Here is a 21,087-nt window from a genome sequence, read left to right as displayed (position 1 = left end):
AATTCAAGGCCACCTGCCAAAAAAGTTGATTTTTTAGCACAATAGCAGTTGGCCACTTGAGTAGGTTTTCCTGGACAAGTGTGGCTTAGGGAAGTCACTGGGGTCTTGTATTTTACTATTTTATTATTTCACTGATGACTTTGTTTCACATAACAGTTGTTTTGAGATATAACATTCCTTCTTCCTTTCCCCTACTTGGGGAACATTTCTTTGTAATGAAGAAAAAAGGGAACTCTGCAGACACAGAGGTAATGTAAGGCAAGTTTTAATAGATTTATAAAAATCATATATACAAAACACATTAACTAATCCACCGTAGCTATAAAATACACTTTTTACACTTCACAATATATATTTTTAATCTAGTACACAGTATTTATTCATAAATTGAGACTTTATCACAGCAAAGTTGACCACCTATTGTGGATGCTGTTCTGGTGCTACACAGACACTTTAAAAATAAGAAGTCAGCTATGGTGCATTCATGTTATGCATCTCTTGGTATTCTTGTTTAGTATGTAAAACCTTTATTAAAAAGTGTTTCCCTCTTGTGAATACTTAAAGTGTTAAGGCTAGACTGTCGTCTTTTAACTCACCCCTTCTGCAGGAATATTGTGCTGTGCTCAGAGTTGTGTGTGAGGCTGCATAGGAAATGCTACAATAACCCAAAGCACCGATTGATAGGGTGAGCTAAGGACAGAGTGGCAATGAATAGAAGATGGAGCATATTAACACTGAATTTCCTGGCGAGGGTTGTGTCAACACCAAATAGCAAGCCAGTCAATTTTATTTGGTTTTAAATGGTGTTAAAGAGAAAAAGCACATTATGCAAGTGTGTAAAGAATTCACATAATAGTTCAGTGTCATTATTAACAATTCTAATGTTCAACAAATCCAAAAGAAGGCAAGAGTTTTCTTTTACCCACAAAGACTTTGTTAGCAACCACTGTAATCTAGCAGGCAAAATGAAAACTGGGCATGTAAACTTGGGCAATGCACATCTATCCTGCAATCTCAAGGATTCTATAGGCTGGGGGTGAATACTGCAATTAACCGTGTAACCTGTGACAATCTATCAAATGTATGCTGAAAAAATAGATGCATGGTTTTGCCAATCCATTTGTAAGGCAGTCTGGCAAATATGTAGCCAAGCTCATATAAAACTGGGGCTAAATTTTAATTAGTTTCATTTTCAGACTTTAGTCTAGTTCAACTTGAAAAATGAATTCCATAGTCTCTAGTATGATCAAGTTTTCTTTGCTTATTATTCCCTGTTTTAAAAAAAAGGATAAAAGTTGCTTTGTGGCAAAGATCTTATATGCCATCACAAGCTGTGTAGGAGAATTTTAAATGGCTCAGTTCATTAGGGGATGTTTCCTGACAAAAATATTCAAAGGAGATGTTGGCATTTTCAGCAATTCTAAAACATAGCAACTCTCCAGCTGCTGAACTCTCCTAGGCTGTTTCTATGAAAGGTACAGTACAGACTAACCCTGAGACAAAACTGCTTCAGGATGGAGGCTGAAATTTTAGGGAGCAGCATTTAGTAGAGAAGGTCAGAAAATGGATCCTCCCTGTTGGGTAGTTTGGCCTTTGCCCAGCAAGCCTGTTCTCAGAGGTAGATGTGCCTCTTCCTTTCTGACTGGGGTTATTCTGAAGTCAACTAGAAGTAAACCCTGGCCACCTGCCAAGACTGAGATTGTAGTAATTATTTATACAGTCTACTCAGAAAGGTCCATACCTCTTAACTACTTGGCATCAAATACACATTGAACATTTTGTTGTGTGTTCAGAGATGAACTTTTCTTGTGACTTCCAGGTCAGTCAGTATTACCCTGTGAAAATTCTCTCTAGTCTACCTTGAGAAATACTGTCCAAAATGACTCAGGCAGACAAAAGCTGGAGCCCTTTGGAGCAGACAGGATTTCTGAGAATCCTCAGGAAAATATAGCTCTGGGAGTTTCCACAGGAAAACATCCACCTTGACTCTGAACTGCTGGGATTCTGTCCACTTGGGTGAAACACGGCAGCTTTTTAATTATTAAAATAAAGTGAATTCAGTGCTAATAAAAAGGCGCCACAGTAACAGCATAGGGAACAGTGGGCCTTTATTTTCAGAGAACAGGCCCAGGCCAGGAAAAGGAAAGCCTCCCCTCAAATCACCAACTCAACAACTCCATTTCTGCATAGGTTGGTTTGGTTCTTTGGTCTACTGGCCTCTTTGCTGACAATACTAACAAACGGGGTGCACAGTTATTTTTTTACATCAATTGACTGCCAAAGTATGGAGTTACTTTGATTCATTTGGAAATCCTAATTAAATAACAGACCAAAGTGAAAACTTGGGGCAGCTCACTTGGATTAACTAAAAAAGTACAATGTATGAGAAAGAAAACTACTTTTCAAAGCACCAAATACCTTTTCCATCTTGTTCAGAGGATATAACTGGATTTTCTGGTTCGACAAGGACTGGAATTTGACTAAATCTGAGAAATCAAGTTTAAATTTCCACATTATCCCAGCAGAGTTCATTATGAATGATGACTAGGATTTCTTTTAAAATGAGAATCTCAGACCTTCCAATGTCTTTTTGTTCAACATCTATGGTATCTTTCTGAGAAGTAACACAGTATGAATGGTCAAGACAAAATATTAAGATCATCGTCAAATTCATTAATCTTTCAAAAGTCTGGTGTCTTACTGGTGATCTACAGTATCTTCTGTAGTTTTTCAGAATAGTAGGTCCTATTACTGACTCCATCCCCATCTAAAGTCCTTACTAAAGGGGAACAATGACCCCTTCCAGAGCAAGAGAAATTTATTGGCCTGTGAGGACTTGTGTTCTATTCTCATTCATTCAGGGAATCACTATGAACCACCAAAGCCAGTGAGGTTCTGGTATTCTGGGGATAGTTCTACAGACTATGAGTTTGTTACAAGGTATTTCTTGGCTTTTTTCTCTCCTTTTTTTGTTGCTTAGTGGAAATGTGTTATTTGTCCAGGAAACTTCATATCTAAATGTTTAGAAAAGAGAAACTACATCAATTCCTCTTAGTGCCTGGTTTAGAAGCAATGCAAAAACAGAGGCTATTTTTCATGCATTGGGCATTTCATAATCAACAAGTATTCTGGACCAGGTCACTTTTTCCTCCAGGCAGGTTTCAAGTTTTAGTTAACAGTGCTAGTCTATACATGCTGTTTATTCTTCAGAGCCATGTTGAGTTTGAGGTATTCTATAATAGCCAATCAAGGGGAAGATAGAAAATACTGGAGGTTTGAAGTGTAATTATGCTTTTTTGGGAAAACTAAAGTGGTGTGGGGGATTAGATCTATTATTTCATTGGTGAAGGGAACCCCAGGTGAGAGGAGTCCATCTACCAACACAGATTGGCAACTGCTCTGCAATTGCTCTGCAAAACCTGAGTTGCCTGGGACAGGAAAAGGTTAAGTGACTTGCCCAGGCTCACACAGCGGGGAAATGTCAGAGGCAGGGCTTGAGCCTTCTTGCCTCTAAGGCTGGGTCTGTATGTGTGTTCGCAATTATACCTCAAGGTACAGAAATTTTACACCTGCAGGCACATATTATATTTTGTAAATTGATTAGATATATTAAAAGAATGTACAAAACACAAAATACTAGATTAATTAGTAAAATGATAAATATTAAAAGCTGGTCCCTAATTACCTTAAACTCTCTCCTCAGATGTTGAGGCTACTGATGTTTTCTTAATTTGGTTGGTACCCCCACAGATGCTGTTATAGTTAGAATTCAAATCTGAATTCTTCTTCTGACCCATAATGCACATTTAAGTTTCAACTTTCTTCAAGCCCTGTTATATAAAACATTAAGAATACAATTAATCTTTAGCATCATCAGCTTCCCAAGTTTCTTTTCAACAGGCAGCTTTACCTTCAAGGCCCAATATAACCATTACACAAACTCAGCCTGAGACTACACTTTAAAAGCTAGCAAAAATTTGTCTTCAGTTCAATTTGTACAAATTATCCTCTTCAGTTACCTTGATACAGGTAGCAACCTTCTAAGCTTTGGAACTCAGTATATCCCTTTAAACAAGGGTTTAATGACTTTATTATAAACTTGGCAAGTGCTCCTCATTCTCATAGGAAACATGAGAACTGCATATTTAATGCTATGCCCACCTCCACATTGTAGATCTCCATTAGAACTGATGGTGAAAGCCAATTCAAATGAATTCATTTAAAAAAAAAAACTCTTACCTTCCATATTAGAATCAATTCTGGGTATTGGTTCTAAGGCAGAAGAGTGGTAAGGGCTAGGCAATGGGGGTTAAGTGACTTGCCCAGGGTCTCATAGCTACGAAGTTCAAGTGAATTCTTTGCCAGAATGTTTTATACTTTTCTTCAAAGCAAACCTTTTAGACTCCAAAGCGCCATTTAGAATGGGGTGGCTAAGCACAACCTGTGCAATTTACTGACTTCACACTAAAAGATCTGAAAGATTTCTCCAACATCTTGAAGAAAATTGTGCTTATAATCACTCTGTTCACCTACTCAAATCACCAATAAAACTTGGAATTAAGAACTACCCTTTCTTGTGCCACAGGGAAACTTGCTTGAGGCAAGCTATTGGTCAAAAGTCATTATGCAATAGGATATATTGCTGATCATTACCCTGTCTAATGTTATTCTGACCACACTAAGAATCTCTTTGGTCTCTTTGCTGGGGTGGTTTTTCATATCTAATATGTGGTAGCTACAGGTAAATGTACACTGTTACCTGGCCCAGGGCTATAGATAATGGCTACAATGTTAAACATGACCTTGTTTAAAATACACTATGTAATCTTGTTTTTAATTATTCAAAAGGATGAGGATTGAACAAAATAAATTGTTTCAAACTCTTCAGAAAGTTCTGATGATAGTCACCCTTCCTGTGTTTACTGATTGGGGTGTGTGTGTGAACACTCTAGGGAGTCACAACAGGTTTTGCACAGGAAGATGCCCCTTTACTTTCTGCTGATATTTTTTGGAGTTTTATTAACTAAGCTGTGATTACTAGGTATTTATCCTTGGGGAGAGGTTTCAGGATGTAATAGCAGTTCTCAAAATCCCATCTGCTATGAATATGAGATGCTTTTGCATTTCCCAAGGCTGTGGCTTTAAGGTTTTACTGGATTCATGGAAAGGTTAACAATTTGTCACTTAAGGAATGTCTCAAACAAGCCTAAGTAAAATCATGTTTATCTTCTATGAGTTTTTTAGCTCCAAAAGTCAGACTAGGAGTGTATTTCCCCCCACCTTCCCATTATTTTTTAAGCACTTTTGGTTATTGAGTGAAACCACAATATTAAAGGAACAAAAAAATTATGGATCACATTTTAAATAAACATTCAGAGCCTGAAGATGATTAAGAGAATGTGGTAAGTTTCTCACTCCGACTTTCTCAGCTAACAGTAACATATCACAAAAGGTAAGACATGGTCAAGTTATTTACAACTCTCAAAATGTTAACAGGTGCCACAACTGAACAATACCAAAAGTACTAGAGGAAATACCTTCAGAAACTCTTCTCCTCATTCAATCATAAATAAAACCATTAATTAGAGTTTGTGTTTTAATTTGTAGCTAATATAATTTGACAATTCCCTTTTATCAAAGGAGTTGTTTTAAAAGCTATATGCCCAAGTGTTCTAGAGAGTATTATAAGCCACAAAGCTAAGGATTCAAGATCTTCAAAACTCACAATTTTTATAAACAAAAGAGTTAAAAACTAAGCTCTTTTAATCAAAGCTTTATGTTCTCATGTGTAAGAATGCAAGCATAGTTGTGTAAAAAAATATCCTCTACCATCATAACCAGGGTCCTTAACCCTACTTCCCCAACATATTAATGAGAAAATAGAACACAGGTATCAAGAATAATCACTGCAAATAAAGGTATGAAATTTACAAAAAGTAATAGCTCAAACCTTCCCTTTAGATCTAAAATACACTGCAAATCTGAATGCAGTAATTTCTAAAGAGCAGAAACATTGCAAATTGTTTTAGATCAGCCTTGTAAATGGTTACTAACCCTCCCCCGCATTGAGAATTCTAAGATAGGTATCTTGGAATCATATAATTTAAAGACCATCTGGTTGTTTTACAAAAGAAGAAAGTGAGGCTCAGAATGGCAAAGGCATTTGCTTTAAGGCTAGCCAGCTAGTTGGTGGAACAGGTGATACTAGAACCCAAGTCACTTGACCTTTTTTCACTCTCTTGAGTGTTATAGACTAATAGATCATTTTCAGTGTTTTTATTACTTATAATACTTCCTTAAGAGTAGGTTAGTAAACATTTTTGGTTGTTTAAAAATATTTCATACTCATCTGCAAAGTTGCTTTAATCTTATCAGTTAATTAAACAATCAAGTGGGAAGATGTTTTCAGAAAGTATTTCACATGACTCCATCAGCTATTGGGAATATTTTGTCTTACCCATCATAAAAGCAGCTATAACAGAGATTCAGCATCCAAGTTGTGCAGAATATTCCTACACCATTTGACTAGTTTGCATTTCCATTTTGCTTTGGAACCTGACAAACTTATGATAAATCCAGGCAAATTAATCATTTTACAATCATACAATTATTAAATTCTGGAAATGTGACCTTAAATCCCATCTTACAAAACACTATTATGAGCACTTAAAAACATTAACAAAACTGATCCCTATGAAGACCCACAGGATTAAAAGAAGTCTCCAGAAAAAGGTGTTATTTTTTTAAATCAACATAAGCTCTTGCATACCACAGAAGAGAATTTCATGTTTTCTCCTTTTGTTAAAAGCAGGGGAGGTCTTTTTTTTTCTTTTCTTCTTTTGGGTCAAAATCTGTCACCAGATTACTGGCTAAATCTAAATTGCAATTCATCTGGTATGCTGAACAAACCAGGATGGAGTCTCAATGGGACACAAAAATCAAGGATCTTGTTCAGTCAGTTTATATGATGAGAGCCCTTAAGAGATAGAAATGTTTATATATATATATATATATATATATATATATATATATATATATATATATATATATATATATATATATATATATATATATATATATATGCATGCACATATATATGTGTACGAACATACACATATACATACAAATACATATAACATACACATATATAAAAAACTACTGGTGCCAGTTGCACAGTAAACTTTTTGATGTTTGAAAATTAACTGATTATGCCAGATGCCCCTTTTAATTAAAGTAATGCATAGTAGTGAGTGAGTGAATCAGGTTTGAAATATACATATATTTCAAAGTGGTGAAAGGCACCTACCAGGTAACTAGACAAGTTTAACCAGTTCACACCAACATTTACAGCATCCTGCAGTTTCATCTAGATAGCTAGATCTGATACTGTTTCATTTGTCACGTACATGCACTAATAGAGAACAGAACTCCTTTACAAGAGTTAGCTTTAAAGGAGTAGCTGAAACAGGCCCTAGTGTCCAAAGGCATAAGTGCAGCTGTGAAAAACTGCGATTTCTCCAGGGAGTTTTGTGGCTTCCTGTGTAAGTCAGCTGTTAGGAACTTATCAAGCAGCTGCTGTATTAACAAATGCTTTGCTTGGATTTTGCTAGAAATTGGGGCTTCTATAGGAAGGGGCCTGAAACTGTTGTTTCTGGAAGAAGGAAGTTCTCCAAGTGTCACCAACCAATGTGTCAGAACCCCAAGAAAAGTAGGAAAGAAGCTAAAAAAGCACCCACACCATGTGCATGTAGGTAGCTAAACATTCCCTGTCAAAGTGTGCTTTGGTGCCACAAATCCATTACATGTTGCATTACTGGTAGTGTAACTTTCTATGAGGCAAGAAAAACTGTACAAATTTCTGTAGTGCAAACATTAAACCTAGTCCATGTCAGCTAGGGACTAACTTCTTTTATTTAAAACAATCTTGTTTTGTATAGAGAAATGAATTCTTATGCATAGCAACTTAGCTTAATTTGCAACTCCTAGGTTCATGTCTTTTGGAAAATTGGCATGTGAGTCTTAAAAGGTAACGATACATTTACCATGGGAAGTGGCATTTAGATTCCTAGCCAAATGCAATGTGCGAAACCTGGGTAGATTGTGTCAATTTAGGTTCATGTGCTTTGAGCTAACAGTATCAGTTGGAATTTATTTTTTAGTACAACTACTGTCTGAGCAAAAAATTCAGGTTAGCTGTTCACTGAATACCTGAAAGCCAATGATAAAGAAATTCATATGGCTACTGAGTCTGTTCTTTAAAAAACAAAAGCCTCCTTTCAGATTATTTTTTTTTAAAGTGTCAAAAAAAAAAGGTAAATTAATGTTTCTCCAAAAAGAAGGTTTTGTTCCTCAGTATGCCAAACTAGGCTTTTATAGCAAAGCAACCACTTGGTTTTTCAGTAGTTTTTACCTAGTCCCCATAATCAGTAGCTAACATCAAAGTTTCCAAGTCCTTCTGCCTAGAGCTCATCTGTTTGGACTGGCTAATTTTAAAGCATTCCTGAGCTGGGTAAATGATGGCATGGATCTTAGAAACATATGCAAGGGCTATATAGATCACACACACAGACACACACACACACACACACACACACAGACACACACACACACAGACCCATGTGCTCAAACACATGCACAAAGATCATCTGACCAATAGCCCTTAACTCCATTTAAGGATGACAAAAGTAAGGGGACTTTGCCCTTCACTGCAACATAATATCCTTCAGATTTTCTTGCAGGATTGTGTCCTTCACAGCATGAAATACAAAGCGGATGTTTTCAGTGTCTATGGCAGTGGTGAAATGGTGGAAGAGTGGCTTACTTCGGTTCCGCCTTTTTCTGTCAAAACATTGAACTAAGTAGCACTGGACATCCTCCAGTCTATGAGGGTCACCTTTAAAGTCTGAGAAGTGCTTCTTAATGCTGACAGTTTTCACCTTCTCCACTAGGAGGTCCATTTTATTGAGGAACAGAATGATGGAAACATTGAAAAAGAGCTTGTTGTTGACAATGGTCTCAAAAATGTTCATTGATTCAACTAGCCGATTGGTGCGCCTGTCCTCCATGAGGACCTGGTCATATTCACTAGAGGAGACCATGAATAGGATTGAGGTGATTCCATCAAAACACTGGAACCACTTCTGACGTTGAGATCGCTGCCCACCCACATCAACCATCTTGAAAGGTATTTTTTTAATAATGAAGTCATGTTCCACAATTCCTTTCGTGGCTTTTCTGGCCAGTAGGATATCTTGTTTGCTAGGAAAATAATTCTGTAGGATAAAGAATTTGGGATGGAGGTAGGAAAAGAAGAGGGGTCATAGAAGAGTGGGGAAAAGAGAGAAACATGGGGAAAGAAGCATGAGAGGAAGGGAAAGAAAGTTAGATGGTAATTTAAAAGAAGCAGACCAAAGATACAAAATCAAACTCCATAAAAGTACATATTTATAATAATGCATGGAACTAAATGGTTCATTCAAAATGGAGGCTCAGTTTGAGAGGGATTCTTCATCTCACTACCAACCAAGGCTTATTTATTTCTTTGTCTTTCAGAAAAATATTCAATCTTTTTTCTCCTAAGCCATAGCCACCTTTATACATTTCTAAAATTCAGAAATATTTCCTTGTCAAGAAATGCTTTACAAATAGGTATTAACTTAGGATTCTATTTGAAGCTTTCAATATAGTTATTATGCTATCTCTGGAAAGATCTTGCAATCAGCATCAGCACATCCAGAAAATGTAACTAATCTCTTCTATACTCTTAAGGCTCTTTAATTTGAACTCTTCCTATGGTATTCTGAACAAAGGAATTCTAAGGAAAAAAAATTCTCTCTAAATTTATTTATCAGTGACTAAAGTTTTATACTTAAAGAGCTGAGAATTTTGAGTGAGGAAATTCTTACTGCTGGACTCTCATTTCCTTTTATGGTGTAACACAAAATAGATACAAAGATGTACAAACACGGTATTCATATTGATAAAATGAAATGATGTAAAGCACTCTATAAGGATTATGAGCTTTGTAAAAGTTGACTATTATCAGCACATGACAAAATAGCCTATATTTCATGCTAACATATTTTTGAAAGAGAAGTTTTAGTTTCAAATGAGTCTTCTAATTCTAGTCCACAAATTATCTCCCAATTTCTAGTGGCAGGGGTCTTTGCTCACCAGCTGGCCAATCCGGTCCAAGTTATCCAGGAAATACTTCACAGATTCACCCTGTCAAAGAAGGAAAAATATCTGTGACTCAATCTTGTTGCTATAAAGCAAACAAAGGAATTTATTAAACTAAAATGGTTTTCATTTTGCTTCTTTGCAAGAAGAAAAGCAAAGTAAAAAAGAATTCAAAAACAGATACCAACATACAGATACTTTAGTGATGTTTACCCTGGGAATGAATCACAGGAGTTGTGGGCTGTAATACAAAACAGCTCTGCTGTGCTTAATTAAAAACAAATGGTTCTAGCAAAAACAGCACAACTTTAATAGTAAATTTAACCACTAAACTGCTGACCCTGCATTTCTGGTAATGCCTCTTCTGTATCTCAAATCAGTGAATATAGAGGGTATGTGGAATCAGAAAATTATAATAATTATTATCAGTAGTAATTCAGTTTGATGACTTTGTTTTTATATCATGTCATTTCTCCTTAGATTACCATCCCCATCCCCAAACTACAACCTTTTTTTTTTAAACAAAGATCAAGTCTTCCTTTTAGCAAAGTAAAACATTTATACAAAACTAATAGGTGAGGCAACAATTTCTGATAGGGTATATAGCACACTCCACAACCATAGTCCTGAGGAGAAAGAAAGAATCAGGTTTCATCCTAAATTCTTTGGAACTGAGATTAGTCACCACACCCAGTTTTAATGTACACAACTGTAGTTATTATTTATATTGCCCTGGTTCTGCTTCTTTCTGGAACAGTTCATATAATACATGTCTTCTCACATTTCTCTGAATTCTTCATTTTGCATGTATGTGGCACAAATGTTCCACTACATTTGTACACTGCAATTTGAGTTATTTCACAACTAAGACAAATCTATGTCTCAACTATAACTCTCAGGTTCTGGCTACCACAAAAAATAATGCTGTGAACATTTTCATATAATATGGAGCTTTTCTTCCTGCCTTTGACCTCTTTGGGATGTATGTCTTGTAGTGGCACTGTTAGGTCAAAGGGTATGGACAATTTTCATATAACCTCAAAGCACTTTTCATAATCTTTGAATAAACTCAAAGTTCCAACATGTATTTAATGAGTTTGTCTTCTCACAGTACCTTCAACATTGTTATTTTTCACCTTCTTTCATTTTTGTCACTGAAGGATGTTGGGCAAAACCTCAAAATTGTTTTAATTGCTATTGGTGATTTGGAACAATCATTATATAGTTATTGATAGTCTGGATGAAAATTATCTCTTCCTTACTCTTTAATACTTTTATGTCAGGAAATGATTTTTTATTTTATAAGTTTATGTCAAGTGTCTATATATTTTGGTTTCCAGATTCTCTACCTATGAATCCATTCTCTCCCTTCTCTCAATTTATAAAAATGGCATGACCTTTTTTTATTTAGATCATGTCCATCTGGTCTAGTCTAGAATTTCAAGGGAAATAACTGGGGGTGGGGATTTGGGGGCATTGCACTATCATATCTCAATAACAATCAAAACTATTTGGTACTAATTAAAGAAAGGTAGCTGAGTGGAACAAATGAGAAAAAGAGACTCAAAAGCAACTGAATATAGCAGTTTTGTGATTGATAAACCCAAGAATAGAATTTGACTGGAACTGGAAAGTTCAGCAGAATTGAAGTTTAGATCAGAGGTTTAGTACATTACAATTATACCTCATACTCAGAATGTTTTTAAAGAAGCACGATAACATTCCTTTTGCTAAAAAAGCCCTTCAGAACAAGTTTTCTGCAAAGTGTAATCACTGATAAAGTTAGCTCTATGGATATATATCCCTTGATTTCCTCTAAAAGTTGGCTGTATTCAAAAGTAATGCCAAGTGAGAACAGAAACCAAATTATAGGGAATTAAGGGGGAAATAAGTGATGAGTAAATGGAGGTAGGAGATGTTGCTTAAATGTTCAAGAATCAAAGAAACATATTAGTTGAAAATTGAAAGGGGCCTTAAAGATTATAAAGTCCAACCTCTTAATTTTACAGTAGAAAAAAAATCAATGGCCAGATTAACTGAAATACAAGGAGTGAGAACATAGGATTACAAGGCTGGAAGAGACCTTCAGAGGTCTTCTAGTCCAACATACAACACATGAATCTCCTCTACCAAATTCCAGAAAAGTAGTTGTATAATTTTGTTCAAAGATCTCCCATTACAGCAGACCCCATTACCTCTCAATGCCCCCAATTCCATTTTGAGATAGTTCTAACTTCTTGATAAGATTTAACTAGTAGGGTTCTTGCAACTTCCACCAACTGCTCCTGCTTGTGTCCCCTCCAGGGTTAAGTAGAAAAATTCTAATCTTTAGTTAACTTGCCAAAGGTTACAGAGCTAGTTTAGTAGCAGAACTAGAATTAATAGTCTTCACTTAAGATTTTAATAAACTGGAGAGTGACCATTGTGTTGCAATTGCTTTCTAAATTGGTAATAATCTAGCAAGGAGTAGGAGGACTTTAAGCATTAATTTTATATCTGTGTTTTTTCCACTTCCACCAATCACTATGTGCCCCTCAATAGTCCATAGAGTAGAGTTAATTGTCTAATTCTGTATCATTAGGCATTATTAGTGAAAAGGAGATGAGTAGCTGAAATCTAGTAAGTTGCAAGGGTTTGGGTGAAGAATAATTGTGGAAGAACATAGAATAACCTGTAAAGGAAAGACTATAACTTGGCATTGACACTTTCTATAAACTGTTTTAACTTCTAGCCATACCAATTCATATATCTATAGTCAAAAGTTATTTCTTAAGTAACAATTCTAACATTTTGCAGTTTAATCACACTGTACTGATACATCAATGGATAATAAAGGATTCCAATTTAATTTAAACCTAACCACCAAAGCTACAGCAATAAACAAAATATAAATGGTTTCCAAAACCTGAAACACAACTGAAAGATCAATGACAAAAACTACTATAGAAAGATAGTAATTTCCTATACTTGTGTAATTAATTTAAAGCATTAAATAAATAAAATAAATAAACCATTAAGCAGTGTGCTTATACAATGAGTTTCTCTCCAGGTATGATATCATATTAATATTCCATAACATTTTATCACCCAAGTTGTCAAAGAACAATCTTTAGTTTTCTGCTTCATAGAGGGTAAAGCTTTAATCTCATTATATGATGCTGGAGTGTGACAGTTCTCAAGACTAATGTCATAATGAACTGGGATACTACACAAGATTTAAGAACTGAAGTTCAAGTAACAGGCTTAATTTTAGATGAAAAATTTTTTAATTTGATTGATCTGATTGTTATAGCCTTTTCCCTCCTTTATTCAGAGCCATCTCTTCTAACAAGGAATAAAAAAGGTGGGGGGAAGGAAAGCAGTTCAGCAAATTAACTTGAAGTGTTCCACATTCATAGGGTTCCATTTTGCAAAGGAAGGGAAGTTCATTTTCTCAAGAAATTATTTTTTAAAAGGATTAAATTATCACAAGTGATTATAAACCAATCTTGCATTATTAGTAGTATGTAAAAAGTTTTAAAACTCACAGTTTAGAACTATAGAAATTAATAGACTACCAAAGATACTCTAAAGAATATAATTAAAATGCTGAAAGTTGAGCTATACACATTGATTTTAACCAGTCCTTACAATTAGAAAATGGCCAGAACTTAAGGCACCTCTACAAATTTTCCCATATTTTGATTTCTTCTTCTTCATCTAATTTTCAAGTTTCAAACATAAGGACAAAATCTGGAGAAGAAAAGATTTCTGGGAGACAAGACAGCTGCCTTTAGAATTTATTTTAAAGGCTATCAACAAGAGCATACTGATTCTCCTGGGTCTTTAGGCACCAGGATTCTGCTGGCTATCTTTTCTCACTTGAATTAAGTATATACCAAGATCAGTAAAATAATTCTGCCTTCCTGTTATAATGTCCTAGGAAGTTATAAGAAATTTTCATGGGGATATAATGAAATATTCCTGCCTATATTTTTTCACTACTTTCCTCTTAATTGTTACACTTCAGAAATATAGATTGTCCATGTCCCAACTCTTAGTACTATTCTTTGGCTCCTCAATGCTTAGCCTCTCTTATTCCATATCTCTGCCCCCAAGTAAGTCAAGAACACCAGAAAAGAGAGAAAAAAATCCTCCTTTTGGGAAGGGAGGGAGTCATGCCCCTAGTCAATCTACTGGAAAAACAGGCATTACTTTCTGGAAGAGAGCTTAGATAAGACTGGACAGATGTTTATGGAAAGCATCTTTCATTTTTCTTATGAAAGCTTTCCAACAACAGAATTATTCTTCAGAGGTAGTGATTTTATAACATTGACATTGCCTATGCTCTTTCTACTGGGATGGTAGGTTGGCCTAAACCAGTGGTGTCAACCTCAAATTGAAACATCCCTGCAGGCTACAGATTGGCTTGGAAAACTGCACAGTGGCATCATCTGTATTATATTATATAATTATTTATTTTGTTAAACATTTCCCCAATTATCTTGAGTTTGACACTTCAGGCTTAAAGGACCTTTGCAACCTACCTCATTTATTTCTTTTAAAAAACCCTTACCCTTCTGTCTTAGTATCAATTCAAAGACAGAAAAGTAGAAAGGGCTAGGCAATCAGGGTTAAATGATTTGCCTAGGGTCACACAAGTAGGAAGTGTCTGAGGCCAGATTTAAACCCAAGTCCTCCCTAGTCTACCGGACTAGTGTTCTATCCACTATCTAGCTATCCCTTATTTCTTATATTAACACAAGTCACACACACAGACAATTAAATGGTATATCTCTCAATATTTCTTAGCATGACATCACACAAATATTTCAGAAACTTTTATTATCCAACTTGTTCTAAAGGGCAAGGGCCAGATTTAATTTTCATTTCAAAACAGAAGGAAAGGAAGCTTTTATCTTATCTATACTAGACTGGCCTTTTCTGAAAAATTTCCCCCTATTGTAAATGATAAATATCATACCGCCAATAATAGATATAACATGATGATGCTGTCCTGAGCTCAACTATAATGCTACTTAGCTATTCCTGTGCTTTAATAATGTTCATTTACAGGGCAGTACTATGATCATTCTAATCTTACATGAGAGTTTGTGGGAAGAGCTAAGCTTAAGGAGGAAATTCAAGTCCCATCTCTGATATATATTAGCTGTGTGACTTGGTGGAAGTCATTTAATCTCTCAGTCCTCTAAGCCAGGAGTCAGAAAACTAGTCTTCCAGTCAAGGTCAAATCTGATGGCACATGAGTGTTTTTTTACATTTTTAAATGAAACTTTATTGTGTTTAAAAGTATAAAAACTATTCTTAGTCTAAAGGACCACACAAAAACAGGGGTAGGTCTGTCAGCCTATTCCTCTTCTAGGTAACTCAACAAGACAATAAATTACACAAAAGATGGTACATTACTGTATTGCTGAGAGGTGTGTTCATGTTCCTTACAACAATGAGGTTACAGGTCTAGTCCTTATCACAAGAATGTGAGCTTGTTAACATAGGGGCTATTTTTACCTCTCATTGTAGCACAGTACTGGCTGATGCTTGTAAATATTTGTTGCCCAACTATCCTAACAATCAAGAAATACATATAAGCTCAGGATGATATTCCAAAATAAAGCAAAGAGTGATCAAGGTTTTTAAAAGAAGATATTTCATTAGGGAAAGCTAGAATGAAGATAGTGAAATTTACTCCTAGTTAGTCCTATTTTCACTACAAAGTCAGAAATGCAAAAATTTCTATAGATCAGTCAAACATTTTAAAATTAAAGAAGTGACAATAACCACCTGGATCTCAAAGGGTTTTTATGAAAAGAAATGGTGATTAAAAAAAGAAAAAGGAAAATGGGGAAATAAATTTCTTCACTATAATAGAGTCCAAGGAGTAATTGCTAATTGAGCTTTTTCCCCCTTAATAGTTAGATGTACATTTTGAACAGAAATGTAATTTCCTGTATTTCTCAACAATCTATTTTAAGAGATTATCCATTCAAAGGGCCCTTATGTATACCAACAGTAGAAAAGACATAAAGGACATTCAAGATCTGAAGGATAAAATCCCATTTCCTTTGGAACATTAAAAGTTCCTTACAAATATGACTAATAAGGCACTTTTGCCGTTCCATCTCCTTTCCAAACAAATGCTATTGAATGTAAGGAAAGCTATAATTTGGTACAGTGTAGGGCTTCTTGTTATCTTTCCTTTGGCTGCTTTAAGTGTTCTTGCTTTGTCTGTACATCCTGCCTCCTCCCACGTTCAACTCAGGAAACAGCTGTGCAAGTGTTAAAGTTGTTGGGATGGATAACAAACTTACCTGATTTATTACTTACACCTTACCCTGGAATCCCTTCCTCTGTTACCTTCTACAAAACTATATCATAACCAGTTACAGTTTTAAGGCCTTGGAAAGCAAGGATAAAAGGATAAAGTTTTCCTTCATCTACTTTTCCTTCAAGTCTCTGAAGAAGTTCTCCACAAAGCTTATCTTTCAAGAGATTTAAATACTCTGGTCATTCTAGGCATCCCTTAACTTCTGAGAAAGAAATAAACTAATTAGAACAAGGCTGTATAAATCCAGCAACTCATAAGCCATTCCCCTCTTGTCCCCTCTATTAATAGAAAGACAATGGAAGAAACTACCTGCTTATAAGAACTTTCCAAGTCCTCTTCCAAGCAGCAAGATCATCAGTGACTTGGGTTGTGGACTAACAGGGCATGCTACTTTTATGAAATAACTGCATAGAAAAGATGAATAAAATATTAACCTTACCACTGTGAGAATCTATTATCTATATTTTGTTGAGAACAACATAGGAACAAATGATTCACTCAAAGCTACAGTAGTAAGGTGGCTGAAGTCAAGAAATAATCTTAAAAAAAACTTCAGTCTATAGGGCCCTATCAAATTTAAATTCAGGACCAACCTGGAAGCATCCTAAAATGTTCCAAAATATCAAGACAAATATTCTTTCATTGTTTTCTGTGTGTGTGTGTATGTGTGTGTGTCCACTGGAACTCTGCATTTAATCCAACAGTTTTTTTTGTAATCTTGAATTTATATATTTTTATGTGTGGTTATTTTTCTATTGTGTGATCAGTGGCATCAACTCATTCCAAGAAAGAGAGGAAAGGCCTCTAATTTTATGCCAATTCAATCTCCGCCTCAACTGTAAAGATAGCTCATCAGGTCCTATACTTAACTCATCATTCAATTCACAAAGAGAATATACCATGATAAGGATTTTTAAACACTGAGGGGAAAGCTGTAAGAAGGGAATGAATCACTTGGTTCAAACTCTAGATTACTCTTTAAAGGTAGACACGTCCAAACACTTTACTGATCTCCTACACTGAATCTGAATGCAGTTCACCAGAGACTGAATGATCACTGAATTTGACATTCTGTCTACAGGATGATATTCCACAATAAATTCCACATTTCCCATAGCATCAGCTCATCCAAGTGACTAGTTTTAAAATTTAAGCATACTGGATGACCATTATCACCTCTATTAGTTAATATTGTACTAGAAATTCTAGCAATAGCACTTTGAGAAGAAAAAGAAATTGAAGGGATTAAAGTGGGCAACGAGGAAACTAAACTATCACTCTTTGCAGATGATATAATGATATACTTAAAGAATCCTAGAAAATTAACTAAAAGGTTAGTGGAAACAATTAACAACTTTAGCAAAGTTGCAGGGTACAGATAAACCCACATAATTCATCAACATTTCTATATATTTCCAAAAAAATTTAGCAGCAGGAGTTAGGAGAAATTCCATTTAAAATCACTCTAGACAATATAAAATATTTAGGAATTTATCTACCAAGACAAACACAGGAATTATATAAACACAACTACAAAACACTTTTCACACAATTAAAATTAGATTTAAATAACTGGAAAAACATTAATTGCTCATGGGTAGGACAAGCTACCATAATAAAAACAACAATCTTACCCAAATTAATCTACTTATTCAGTGCCATACCTATCAAGCTACCAAATTTTTTTTTATAGAATTAGAAAAAATTATAACAAAGTTCATCTGGAAGAACAAGAGATCAAGAATATCAAGAGAAATAATGAAAAAAAATGTGGATGGGGACCTAGCAGTACCAGATCTTAAACTGTACTAGAAAGCAGTGGTCATCAAAAAAACATGGTACTGGCTAAGAGACAAAAAAATGGATCAATGAAATTCATTAGGGGTAAATTACCTCAGCAATCTAGTGTTTGATAAACCCAAAGATCCCAGATTTTGGGACAAGAACTCTCTATTTGACAAAAACTGCTGGGAAAATTAGGTTTAGATCAACATCTAACACCCTATACCAAGATAAATTCAAAATGGGTAAATGACTTGAAAACTAAGAGTGAAATCATAAATAAATTAGAATAGTATACTTGTCAGATCTATGGGAAAGAAAGGAATTTAAGACCAAGCAAGAGATAGAGAATATTAAAAAAAAACATAAAATAAAATGAATGCCTTTGATTATATCAAATTAAAAATTTTTTTTTGTACATATAAAACCAATGCAACCAAAATTAGAAAGAAAGCAGCAAACTGGGAGAACACTTAAAACTCTTTGATAAAGGTTTAAATTCCCAAACATATAAGGAACTAAGTCAAATTTACAAAAAATCAAACCAGTCCCTAATCGACAAATTGTCAAGGGACATGAATAGGCAATTTTCACATGATGAAATCAAAACTATCAATAAGCACATAAAAAGTGTTCTAAATCTCTCCTGATTAGAGAAATGCAAATTAAAACAACTCTGAGGTACAACCTTACACTTAGCAGACTGGCCAATATGGCAGCAAAGGAAAGTGATAAATGTTGGAGGATATGGGGCAAAATTGAGACACTAATACATTTCTGGTGGAGTTGTGAATTGGTCCAATCATTCTGGAGGACAATTTTGAACGATGTGAAAAGGGCTTTAAAAGAATGCCTATCCTTTGATAGCACTGCTGGGTTTGTACCCCAAAGAGATAATAAGGAAAAGGATTTGTAGAAAAATATTTATAGCCGTGCAAAAAAATTGGAAAATGAGGGTATGCCCTCCAATTGGGGAATGGCTGAACAAATTGTGGTATATGTTGGTGATGGAATACTATTGTGCTGAAAGGAATAAGGAATTGTAGCAGTTCCATGTGAACTGGAAAGACATCCAGGAATTGATGTAGAGTGAAAAAAGCAGAACCAGGAGAACGTACACAGAGACTGATACACAAATATGACTAACATGATAATAGGTTTTGAACAATGATACATGTATAACCCAGTGGAATTGCTTGTCAGCTCTGGGAGGGAGGAGGGAAGAGGGAGGAGAAAATCATAAATCATGTAACCATGGAAAAATATTCTAAATTTTAAAAAAGGAAAAGAAAAAAATTCAAGCATACTTTTAGTATATGTGCTTGCTGAAGCATACTTTTAAAATAAAAAGAGCATTGTGAAAACTCAAACAACACTCCAGATGAATGCATGTAGCTGAACTGATGTTGTTACTATGGAAATAACAACTTAGTACCCAAGGAAGGGGAATATCAAAATAGACATCATAGAAAATCTTCACATACAACATGCAATAGTAGAGAATACACTAAATTTTTTATAACAATTTTTTCCCCTGGATTTAGGAGGTACTTTGCTGTGTAGATTAAGAGAAACAACTGTTTAAAAATCATTTTTTAAAATGACCAGTGGCCACTGAGAACACAGCTCTCTTTCCACCTTCCATTCAAGAAAGGACAGTGCTGTTCTTTTGGTGAAATGAACAAACCTACTGATTCAGGATAAGAAAAAAGGATTGTCAATCTTAGGAACTTCTTCCCCCTATCTCCCGCCCCTAAAGTGAAAGAGATAAAGTGAACAAAGTCATCAATCTCAAAAGGAGAGGAACAGGTCTGTGGTGATATGCATAAGCACCATTAGCACTTATGTAGAGAAAGGAACCAGCCTGGCAATCTCATTTACTTCCATAGTTCCAGCTATCACAGGGAGCCTTTTGTGTTTCCTAAAAATATCTAGTCTTAAATCTTTTCTGAATTCCAGAGCTACAATTTCAAATATCTTGCTGAGCCAGGAGGATCTAAACCACTCAGTCCTGAAATTTCTGAGCTCGGGTATCTTCTATTATTTTTCACTTTGCTGCCCCAAATACCCCCAATCCTTCTTACCTTTTGCTTTAAGAAATGTAATCAAATCAGTATTTATCTCCAGAAAAGATGTCAATGGATTGCCTTGTTGCTGTTCACATCATCCTAGTAAATTCCCAAACCATAACACCCATTACAGATTACAACACCCTTCCCAGATCACCACTCCCCAATATGTGTAGTCTCCCCAGTGAGAATGTCAGCTTCCTGGAGGTGTAGACTATTTTGCTTTTGTATTTCTACTTCCAGTGTTTGACTGTTTACTCATTAATATATAAATCCTTCTACCTCCCTTGTTGCCTTCCTAATAATCAACATCTCAAAAAACAAATTTATAACCTCCCAAATGCATTTCTCTTAGTCCTTAATCTCTCAAACTCAAATCCTGAACCATTTTTGAGGCCTCCCTTTCTCTCCCTTATCAACTAGCTAGTAAATCCTTGAAAAATTCCTTCCACAATACCTCTTAAACCTATTTCTTCCTACTCATCACCCTGTTTCACATATACAATTGCCATTATGTTTCTTATTTTTTCCAAAATAAAATATATTGCCTACATTTCTCTCTGGCAATTATCTCTAAATGGGTTTTTTCACTTCAAATCTTTCCCCTCACTCCAATTCATATGAGAAACTTTTAAACTAGAATAATATTCTCAATACACATTTATGATCACACCATTCTATTGTCCCAAACTATTCAATGGTTCTCTACTGCCCATCAAGATTAAGTTCAAA

The 21,087-nt window shown here is 35.2% G+C and overlaps 1 protein-coding gene across 3 annotated transcripts in view; it reads right to left on the bottom strand.

The window, feature by feature from the left end:
• Nucleotides 1–249: 249 nt before the first annotated feature.
• Nucleotides 250–21,087, bottom strand: part of GNA12 (G protein subunit alpha 12) — a 138,535-nt gene continuing 117,697 nt past the window's right edge. Inside the window, exons 3-5 of one of the 3 annotated variants that reach the window (XM_007498410.3) lie at nt 10,174–10,224; nt 8,822–9,272; nt 250–3,830 (exon numbers count right to left, since the gene is read on the bottom strand). In XM_007498410.3, coding sequence (XP_007498472.1) covers nt 3,814–3,830; nt 8,822–9,272; nt 10,174–10,224 — 519 coding nt within the window. In that variant the 3' untranslated portion in view covers nt 250–3,813. Of the gene's footprint in view, nt 9,273–10,173; nt 10,225–21,087 lie in introns of all 3 variants that reach the window. The other 2 variants (XM_001362682.4, XM_056806479.1) reach the window with 2 other exon arrangements.

This window comes from Monodelphis domestica, chromosome 7 (genome assembly GCF_027887165.1).
Source record: "Monodelphis domestica isolate mMonDom1 chromosome 7, mMonDom1.pri, whole genome shotgun sequence".
Taxonomy (NCBI): domain Eukaryota; kingdom Metazoa; phylum Chordata; class Mammalia; order Didelphimorphia; family Didelphidae; genus Monodelphis; species Monodelphis domestica.
Note: the sequence above shows the minus strand (reverse complement) of the source record. Positions and strands in the feature narration are given on the sequence as shown.